Source organism: Chroicocephalus ridibundus, chromosome 2, assembly GCF_963924245.1.
Source record: "Chroicocephalus ridibundus chromosome 2, bChrRid1.1, whole genome shotgun sequence".
Classification (NCBI taxonomy): domain Eukaryota; kingdom Metazoa; phylum Chordata; class Aves; order Charadriiformes; family Laridae; genus Chroicocephalus; species Chroicocephalus ridibundus.
Window position 1 is genome coordinate 48,515,533 of NC_086285.1, and position 10,995 is coordinate 48,526,527.

The 10,995-nt window shown below is 39.2% G+C and overlaps 1 protein-coding gene across 6 annotated transcripts in view; it reads left to right on the plus strand.

Annotated features, from left to right (window-relative positions):
• FYCO1 (FYVE and coiled-coil domain autophagy adaptor 1) overlaps positions 1–10,995 on the plus strand; it is a 55,381-nt gene that overhangs the window by 8,467 nt on the left and 35,919 nt on the right. For all 6 annotated transcript variants that reach the window (XM_063325335.1, XM_063325337.1, XM_063325341.1 and 3 more), the window contains exons 2-7: positions 1,402–1,586; positions 3,125–3,231; positions 4,331–4,456; positions 8,105–8,211; positions 9,066–9,209; positions 10,636–10,729. In XM_063325335.1, coding sequence (XP_063181405.1) covers positions 1,532–1,586; positions 3,125–3,231; positions 4,331–4,456; positions 8,105–8,211; positions 9,066–9,209; positions 10,636–10,729 — 633 coding nt within the window. In that variant the 5' untranslated portion in view covers positions 1,402–1,531. The remainder of the gene's footprint in view (positions 1–1,401; positions 1,587–3,124; positions 3,232–4,330; positions 4,457–8,104; positions 8,212–9,065; positions 9,210–10,635; positions 10,730–10,995) is intronic.

Genomic DNA, 10,995 nt, shown 5'->3' on the forward strand with positions numbered 1-10,995 from the left:
GGGATTTTGCAGGCCAAGGCCCTTCCCCAGACAGCACACGCTCCAAGCAACAGTTGTGTCATAACTTAATAACTGCCATCAAAATATGGAAATGGAAACTAGCAGGTAACAAAACACAAGTATTAAAAGAAACACACTAATTAGCCTAGTTTCAGGCTTTTTCTTTATACTTACCATGTTTCTGTCTCTATGGCTTGTTAAGGTTTGCTTTGTTTCAAAAAGAAAAGAATACCGGATCACATCAGGACCATTTCCAAACAATATCTCAATACATAGGGTAGAAGGATGGTCTATTCAATTCATTCAGACACCTCTTTAGCCATGCCAATTTAGTTATTTTGGGAAAGACTTAATCACATTTGTATTTCAAAAGTTTGTAAGATTTTAATTACAACTTAATTTCATCGTAGTTCAGCTTGGATGATAACAAAAGCACAGAAGTGTAACAGCAAATTCGCTAAAGTTTCAGTACTTTGGGTGTTGTGTTTGCTTGAAAATTTGGCTGTGCCGTTGCAGGCAGAGTTCTAAACAACCTTTGAACAGGATGCTTAGTAAGTTCTCTATGCAGTTTCTATGTGGCTTTTTTTGAATGATTGTTACCAGGATAGTGTTTGCAAGTTTGGCTCCCCAGGCATGGCTGGTTTTGTAAAGTGTCTGAGGCTTTTAGTAAATTCATTAATTTTAATTAAGGAAAGATTTTCTATGAGTGCCAGGTGTAACTCACTTATCATTCTAGGCGAAGAAGGTGGTGCAAGGTATATTTATACATCCAGGGATGCTGTAACAGAGCTTAAAATAAAGTAGTGTCCTCTTACATGTGTTTGGAACAGTGGGTTCTGAGGAGGGGATGAGAGATATTTCTCAGGCTAAAACCAGTTTCCAGTACTAAATCTTTCAGTAGCTCTTATGAGTTAAAAATATGCTTTAATGCCAGAGAATCAAACATGCACCATTTTTGACTCCTTGACCCATGCCCACTCTGTGTCTTGAACATCTTCCTGAAATGGAAAAGTCATTGTATCCTTTTACTCTGCAGCCTGTAGGGAAGATCTGGCAGAGGATTTTGCAGGGAAAGTCCCGTGTCATCAGAACCTCCGTCAGGGTCACGAGATGAGTTGCACGAAATGCCAGCCTGAGCTGGGCTGTAAGACTAACTGTGTTGTAACTGTGTAACTCCGGTGAGAGATGATTGCTCTCTGAGGTTTACTCAGTAGTTTTGAAAGCTGTAACTGAAGAAATAACTGAAATGGAAAGTGAGATCTAGAAGGAAATATAAAGGAGGTTCCTGGAAGTATTGGACTTATGGGAATTCATTACTAAAGAGGATCTAAAATGCTGAAGCACCTTTCTTCTGCTCATTTGAGATGATAACGACTTTCATTTTATTTTTGACTTTTACAGAATTGCAGGTGTCACAGAGAAGAATAATCTTAGTCAGCCCAACAGTCATCAAGGATATGAACTCTGCTGTTTTTATCTAGATGGATGAAAAGGTTAACAGCACAGAAGGGGACCTCCTTTGGTTTTCAAGATGGCAGCAACTAGTGGCGAAAGCCAGCTGCAGCGGATTATCAGAGACTTGCAAGGTACAGTGCCATGCTGACAGATTAATTTTGTAGGCTGGACTGCCTCCATGTTTTAGATAACAGAGGGCAGGAGTTGTGTTTTCAGTTGTGTAACACTTTAGTGCAGCAAGTGTAGCAACATAGTTCAAGGTGTGTGATGTGCTCAACAGAGACGTGACTGATGTTTTTGTGAGAGATGTGCTGTACCTTCTGCAGCACTTAATAATTAAAATTATTAAATCCTGCAAATTTAAACATACAAGATGGTAAATAATTTTTACAATTAAAAAAAAAAGTGTCTGTGGCATGTGCAGTGTGAGCTAGGACTTTGTTGGCATGACTAGAGCTATGCTGTTACAAGACTTCATGTGAGAAGGCCTGATTTTTAGACCCTCCCTTGATGGGAAGCTGGTGTGGACTTGCTGCTAATGTGGGAAGGGAAAAAAACAGGAGGCTAAACCAGAGGAAGAGTGCTGGAGAATTGGATCTACTGTTGTTGTTGCTTTGGAACACGCTTTCTGTGCACCTGACTTGTCCTCCACTAGCAGTAGCCAACCTCATTTTCCACAGCTCTGTTCCAGGCAAAATTGGCAGCAGATTCATAACTGTTTCCCTGCTCTGTCTCTGTGCTAATCCTCTGTCCTTGCCTATAATAAGATCCAGATATTTTTCCTTTTAGTTTTTGTTAAATAAAAGGTATGATATGCATCTGGACATTCTCAGATATAGCTGGGAATCTGTATCTTCCTGTAACATAATAAGGAGATCTACGTGCCTGCTAACAAGGAGATTTTAATTTGTAGAGGGGACCAAGTGGGACTGGGAGCTAAGGGTCACTCAGACACATGAAAGAACAAAACCAAGTAGAAAGCAAGATCAAAATCAGTGATTTCTGATGCTGAGAAGTACATCCTTTGGGTCCAGAGTGTCCAGGGAGACACCAGAGTTTGCTTTGACTTGAGATTTCCTCACCCACTATGGGTGTAGGTTTTAGGGAAGAGAGGTTGCTTATGCTTATTTTTATGTAAATTATTTTTCCCATTGATGTTTTGTAACCAGCACAAGCTGAACCTTACTGAATAAAGCATGGAGAAGATAAATGTGCTGACTGAACAACTGTTCTCGTGTTACTGATCCCCTTTAGCAGATGACATGCTTTGTCCTTTCTAATCAGAATTCTGTTTGTCCTGTGGCAATACCTTAATGTGCACATGAGACAGCAAAAAGTTATTTCTCTTTCCTCTGCTGAAGAGCCAGTTAGCAATTGTCTGTTACCAGTTTTTGCTAAGTGTCAGAAGGAAGTTTTGCTCTTTTTAAGAGGAAGAAGTAGTCAGTATAACAGATGATTGGCATAACTCGAGCTCTGTTTTTTTTATAGGTGGTGTTAAATTGCAAGCATGTCAGTAAGCTTTTTGCACTGTTGTTAAGACAGTTGGACTGAAAGAAAATGAATATACATTCATAATATCCAGGCAGAAACCCCATTTATTTAGTTGTTTATGAATTCAGTGCTATATATCTCTTCCATTAGTTAACTATTTTGATGTCTTGTTTTAAAGATGCTGTGACTGAATTAAGTAAAGAATTTAAAGAAGGAGGGGAACCAATAACAGATGACAGTGTCAACTTGCAAAAATTCTCCTACAAACTTGAGTACCTTCTACAGGTAAAAAGTCATGTGTGTCATATGTAGTCCACCATCAGAGCTAGGCCTTGTTTTCTCTTATTGCCTCTTCATGTGTTTGGTTTAACTCAAATAGTTATAAATATCCAGTTGAGTCTCTCTTTCTTTTTTTTTCCCAATTAGTGGGTTGAAATGTGTGCTGCTTATTGTACTTATTTCAAGTGAAAGTAACTAAATGTAATCAAAAGGCAGTAAGGCATTATTCTATTGATCTGAAAGATTTGAACTTGATTTTAAAGATATATCCTGCTAAATTATCTTGGAAAAACTGTGATAACGAGATCTTGACAACATTTTTATGCAAAATAAATACTAGTAAGCTGTTTGCAGTGCAAATATAGTGGTGTGAGTAATTTACATAATTTTTAGCAATTTCACTTTGAAAAATTCATTTTTATTGTATGGAATTCTTAACAGAAAGGGCTGATTTTTAATCTGGAATGCTGCTTTTTGGCCATCCTCAAAATTTAAATTAAAGGGGACACTGCTGGGCAAACTGAAATTCAGTTTGCGTAATCTTGTGTCTACGTGTACTGTAATCATGTCACCGATTGCAACAAAGACATGCTAATCTAGCCTTAATCTAAGCAAGGGAGTTTTAATTGGGTTGCAGAGGCTTCAGGAGAAGCTGAAGAATCCTTTGGGATTTGAATGGTCCAAGCTGCAGTCTATACCTTCACTGAATTGATGCTTTGATTGTGGTTTAGCTAGAGCATGTTTTTCTAGTATATACATGTGTGCTATTGCCACTCTTGATTGCAGGTCTCTCAGCAGCTGGTTCATAGTTCCTTGCTCTTGAACAGCTGCTGAATCTGTTGCAAATCTTTGTTTCAGCAGTTTTGAATGGATGTCTGTATTTTAACTAGACCCAGAACATTATTATCTGTTACTGTCTGTAAAGTAGCTTTTGTAACTGCTGGATTGCATCAGTGTGGTACAATATCTTTTTCCTTTGTGAATACATTGGCTAAAACTAAGAGGAGTCATGAAGGCACATGTTGCTGGGAGAGGAACAGAATTCCAAGTAGCTATATATATTTATAATTGTTTTTATCACTACCTTTTGTTTTTCTTGTTTAAGTTTGACCAGAAAGAAAAAAACACATTGCTGGGGAACAGAAAAGACTACTGGGATTATTTCTGTGACTGTCTGGCAAAAGTCAAAGGAGCTAATGATGGAATCCGCTTTGTCAAGTCTATTACGGAAGTAAGTATATCAGTTAAGCATCACAGTATGTGGTTTGTGTTTTGGTATGTCTTTTCAGAGAGCAGCAGAAATCAAAAGAAAATACACTGCTTTTAACATATGGCAAAAAAGGCTGGCAATTTTTATTTTTAATTCTCATGTAAAATATAAAAATGCAAGGTTAGTCTTTTTACTAGGGCACTAAATTATATAGGATTAGATATCCTGACTCTTACTTATTTTGAAGAGCTCTTACACAAGTGAATGGTCCTGTTTGTCTCTGGTTGCGTCCCACCTTTACATTAACTTAGTGCCATTTTCTCTAAATAAAATGAAAAATTAAGTCAAGGGTAGAGCCTGCCATTTTTAGCACAGTTTAAGGCAGGACTTGCTCTAAGAGTAAGACGAAAGATTCACCATGTTTGACATTTCTTAAGACCTTTTCAACTGGTCAGTAGAGTTGAGGAGGACTGACCGAGAGCAGTGTTTCATCTCTGTCTCAACTTTGTTCCTCCATGTCAAATAGCATGATGTAATGGCTTGGGATGGTTGTCATTATTCCCTTGGGTAAGCTGTCATGAACAGGAAAAACAACTTTGTTTTTATTAGGTATAGTAGTAAAACCTTAATCTTGTAACAGACGTATTATGTCTTCAGCTCAATTAAGGGGTGAAATAAGTGCTGTGAGAAGCTTTCTGCGCTGATCCTGTCTGAGTCTTTAGAATAATTTGAAGAACTTCCCTTGTGGGTAAAAGAGGCAGTGGTGTGGTGATGCTGGCCACCAATGTCCTGATGCTCAGTTGTGTTATCTGTGAGCAATGCTAACTTGTATTAGCAAGTTACTATTTACAGCAGATTTGCCTGTTCTATTAGCAATTCCTCCATAGCAGCTCTAGATAGTGTTGTCTTGAGCCATCTGAAAGAGAGCCCTGATACTCTAGCAGAGGCAGGTTCTGTGTTCCCTACCTCACCTTCTCCTCTCAGCAACTTAGGCAATATTGAATTCTGCTGTTCCAAGGTGAACGAGCCAAGGAAAGGCTACAGTTTGTTTTACCACTGGGAAGGGAAACAGGGAAGAGCCATGGAAATTGGGTTTGACTTTCCCACTGCTTCCAGGAAGACTGGAGAAGTCATGTCAGTGACTGCTGCTGCAGGAAAGGGTAGCTACTAGCCCCTAAATTCTCAGTAACAGTAGCCAATCTGATTTCTCTGCCAAGGTGATTGTGCTGTAGCCTTCAACAGTCTGTTGCCTATGCTATCACCTATATATTCCCACATGTCAGGGCTGCTCTTCTTTTTCCTCCTTCTTCAGTACCTCTGTCTGCTTAACAGTTAGCATGATATCAGAAATTACTGTTCGTAAGAAGGATATTTTCTATTTCAATTTATGTGCAGCCATAGAAATTAGCTTGTGGAAGACTACTTCTAACTTTATTAGCTTGTGGTTTAGGAATATGAACTCTACAAAAAATCAGCAAGCCATTTCAGATAACTGAGCTGGCAGACTCAGGTCCAGAAATTAAATGACAGATGACAGAAAAACATGTTGGTTACTCCCCTTCATTACAGGTGGAAATCAGCAGCCAGTTTTTGTACCTGGCTGGATAGAACATAAAGGTTTCCAAATGTCATTTATTTGTTTACTGAACTGTACTTGTTGACTTTCATAGATGGAAGTGAACAAGGAGGAAAAAGTAATGGCAGTTGCTTTTTAAGAATGGTCAAACATTTAACAGCGGAATGCCTCCTCATCTGCTTTGCCTGCAGCACTTTTAATATTGGGGTGCATGATAGGCTAGAAAGGTGGAGCAGGGAAGCAAACAGGAATACCCTGTAAACTGCCCAGCTCTTAATTAAACGGAGTGCCTTGTCCTTGATAGCATTAGGTGAGCAGTGAGTTCTGGCCTTTCGCCTTTCAAAAGGTAACCACACGGAATACACATCTTTTCAAGTCTTTACAGCCATACATTGCACCTTAGCTACAGTGTTTGCAGTCAACATGGAAACACTAACAATACCGGACACTGCCTGCCCTCCTGAATTCTAGCAGGGCTCTAGCAGGAGGTGGAATGGGTTTGCTTCGTAGTCAAATGGTCTTTGGCTACTTGTAGCTGCGTATATGTAAATATGTTCCTTTACTTCTTGTCACGTACATTTGTTCTAGTACCTCCATGCTTAAAAAAGGCGTTGTGGTTTAAAAAGATAAACCAATGGGAGTAAGGAACGGGTTGGTTCAGTGGCTTCCAGTGGTTTTTTTGACTATTCTTAACATATTCACTAAATATGCCTGGTTAGGAAAAATGCTTCTAAGCTACTGTGCACAGGGCAAAGGTGGCATCTTCCTGAAGAAATATTCAGACATCTAAAGGGTGAATGAGGGCAAAAAACAGTTGGCAAATTAAATCTGTTGTTTCTGGGGTACTTAGACTTTGGGGACCATGTTATTTCACACTTTGTCTCCTATAGAATTCAAAACAAAAAGCAGTAAAAGGTGTTGCTTCCTTTGCTCCACATTTCAACTTTCCATTTATGAGGAAGATTTTTGTATATAGCAGATTGCTGAGATAAACAGGGAACCTGTGTCTTACTTGAGCACAAAAGCCCAGTAACAGCAAACCCAAGGAAACTGAGAGTTAAGGTGTTGCTCTCACTTTACCACAGTGGAATGCTGATGAGAAGGAGAGAAAGCACGTGTGGCCTTTAAGCCTTCTTTCACACTACCTTTTCAAGCAAAATTTATAGTAACCCACTAGAGCCTCAGCCCCTCTAATATTTTCCTTGGCCTCCATTTTTAAATCAACATAATTGTTTTGTTAGTTGGATCAGCATTTTATTTAGGAGCATGGCTGACTGGTGAGAAATTCTTTTCATCACTTTCATTTTCCATTCCTAAATTGATTACCTATTTTGATGGAAAGGAGAAATGAAACATTACTGTTTAGTGTTTCATTATTTTGCAGGACAACAAATAGCTCAGCCGTAAAAGACAAAACAAAACAAAACATCAGTTCCCTGAGTCAGTAGTTACAACAAAATTCAGTGCTGAGTTTTGTGATCCCCCTTGTTGGTTTAACAGCTGTCTTCATAAAAAGATCCATTAATTTCAGTCATGCAGCTGCTCTTGGTCTGAAGTAGGAATTAGATTTTGTTCAGCTTAAGGGCTAAGTATTAAGGAAGGCTTTTTGCATCATCTGGGGTTACTGTGTCCATGGCATGTATATTTGTATATGTGTACATCTTTGTTCTATGGCTAGATCGGCCCTAAAGCTCTTCCAGCTGTGGCCAGACACGTCTTAAGTAATCTAAGCAGTTAATTCTGGCTTTGCTGGGCACTTTGAGATTTTGCGGTATATTGGGAATTGCCCTTAGCATAGTCTGTACTCATATACTCAGTATATTAGATGATTCACTGGCCCTGTGATGCCTTTTATATTATTATAAAGTGGACAACAGACAGCTGTAGATACAAGTTTGTCATTCAAAAAAAGATTCCACCCAATCACAGTGTTGGGAGAAGGTGTCTCTCAGTGGCAGTTCTTACTGCTTGCTGTACAACTAGTGGCTTCTTTTGGGCTTTTTTGTGTCGATATGTAGACTGTTCTGGACATGTCTCTACATAATTACAAATGATATTGAGAGTTTTCTTTTCTTGTGTTTTCTTCCTTCCAGCTACGAACATCTCTTGGAAAAGGAAGAGCATTTCTTCGCTACTCCCTGGTTCACCAAAGGCTAGCAGACACCTTACAGCAATGTTTTATGAACACCAAGGTGACCAGGTGAATAGCAAAGTTAACTAATACCTTGTTAACTAATGGGTGTTTGCTCAGTGTGATTAATCAACATCACCTAATAGCTATTGAAAGAAATTGAAACCCTTCCAAATTATTGGCTTAGAGAGCTGGTAGTAGGATAGGAAGTATAATAGACCTTTTGGCCTGGATCACTGGTTCATACCTATCTTAGGCTGGTAAAGGTTGAAAGTTGTTACAGCTAAATATAAGTGGAGTGCATGGTGCTAATGCTTCTACATGTCAGTTTCAAAGGTGACATTTTTATAAGCATTGAAGATCCTGGGTTTGATCTTCTATGCTGTACATCATAAGGGAGGATTAATTTAAATGTGCTGTGTAAAGCCCTGGATAGCATCTCCGGATTGTCACACAGAGGAACAGCTTACCCCTGGCCAACCAACACTGAAGATAGTTTGTAGCTGGTTGGAGGGGCACCGGTAGGGCTTTTAGAAAAAGCCAACTATTTGCAGTGTATTTAACTGTGGTTGCTGCTTTCTGTCCCTCATTTTTTGATGTATTGTGTCCTTCAGTTATTTACTGTATGATTACCCAGTGTATAGCATTTTGTCTTGCCAGTGTTTTGCCCAAGCACTAGAGCAAAAAATATTTTGTGCAGGGGCTCCTTTAAAGACATTTATGAGGAATTCATTGAAGCTCTTTGATTCATTGACATCGAAGGGATGGGATGTTGGTTGTTGGGTCTGGTTGTTTTCAGTTTGCGTTTAGAATACCATATTATAATTTTTCTGGGGTGTAACGACTAATGATGTTGTGGGGTGAAACTGCTGCTTCTTTTTTATTTATGAATAAGTATTACTTTTTTTTTGTTTGTTTTCAAGTGACTGGTACTATGCAAGAAGTCCATTTCTGAATTCCAAAATGAGTTCTGACATTGTGGGTCAACTCTATGAGCTCACTGATGTTCAGTTTGACTTGGCATCAAGAGGCTATGATTTAGATGCTGCTTGGCCAGCATTTGCCAGGTAAGGTAGAAATACTTTGTTGTTTTATATTAACAGGGACATAAAATACCTGCCTGCTACAGAATCTGTAAAAGCTTCTGGTTCTGAAGGTAGGAATACTTGCGTTAGAGCAGTCATACTTTCTCCATGTAATTAGTTGTTATGGTTTGAGAAAACCCCTAACAATTTATTGTTGTTTAGACAATTATTCTATCACCCGATGACCCCTCCCCACCTGGAAAGGGGAGTTGGGGAAAGCAAGGAAACACAAGGGTTGAAATATAAATAGATTTAATAGGATAAGACTAAATAATTAACAATAATACTAAAGAACCAGTATTAATCCTGATAGTAATATAAGATATACAAGAATTAGACAATTATATCAGTAGGAAGCTATGCACTCCCAGCAGTGGACATGTCGGATACTGCGAGCACAACAACTTTGGGAGGAAGGGAAGGGCTCAGGGGTCCAGCACTGGGGCAAGGAGTTTCTCTGGACCGCCGCCATCAAGGGAGAGAGAAACTATGCAGCAAACTTTCTAATTTGTATAGAATGTGACGTTCATGGTATGAAATAATCCTGTTGGCCAGCTTGGGTCAAATATCCAGGCCTCACTCCTCCTCATCCCTGTGCCTGGCAAGGCTTGAAAACACTGAGACCTTGAATTCCACATAGCCTAGCTGGCTATAAAGTAAATATTTTCACAAATTCAGACACTAGAGTCTTCCAAAAGTGGAGTTTTCCCCAGCATTAGAAGAGAAATTAGTCCTGTGTTACTCAGCCCAGGATATTAGTCTATCATCAAATTGGCCTTTTTTTTCCCTTCAATAAACTGTGTACCAGAGATCAGAGTTGATGCTCTGTAATGGAGTATTTCCAGTGCCTGCAGTTTAGGCCCAAATCCCAATCCGAAGCTATTCTCATCTTCACAGGCACAAGAAGTGTTCTTAGATCCTTCTGTCTTAAGAGCTGAGACGTCTAGTGACTGAACAGCCAAGCAGTGTGCTTCACTTGCAGCAATGGCAGAGATGACAATATACGGTCACTACAGCCTGATCCCACCCCAAAGAGGGGAGTAACAAAAACTAGTAGGTCTGATCCAGATCCATTTGTAGCAGTGGGTGTTTTCCAGGGCTGCATGCTGCCACCATCTGGTTGAGCCGCCACCACACAGCAATACAATTTCTTATAGCGAAGATGCATTGGTTCTTGGGAATGTGGGAACTCATGGCTAACAAACCCCACGATCTTTCAATAGGTGCCTTTGATATCCCCATTTTGTTTTCCATCAGCTTAGGTAGTTGTTGGCCCAGACACCAGATGCAGTTATGTCTTTTTGTATGTGGTAGTTACAACTAGATAAATGTTACATGTAAGAGTAGAATGACATCTGTGTATGTGCTTAGATTTCTTTTATATATTGTTTCTCTGTGTGATCAACAGGAGGACGCTGTCCTCGCTTGGATCTTCAGCATATTTATGGAAGCCCCCAAGTCGCAGTTCCAGCATGAGCAGTTTAGTGAGCAGTTATTTGCAGGTAAGCAAATTACAAATACATGTTTATGTGGTATGGTAGATTTTTAATTAATGGCATAGTTCTAGACAGCTTGGAAGTTTTATGGTGATTATGACTCTTAAAATGGTAAACTACAAAACGAGTTCTCAATTAAAAGTAAAGGGAATTGTCCAGTAGCTGATTCAATCAGCTGAATGTGCAAATCTTGTAAAGAAAAAAAAATATATTCAGAAGACTGCCTGCAGATGATATGTTTTCATTTTTTTTGGTGAAAACAAGCCCCATTT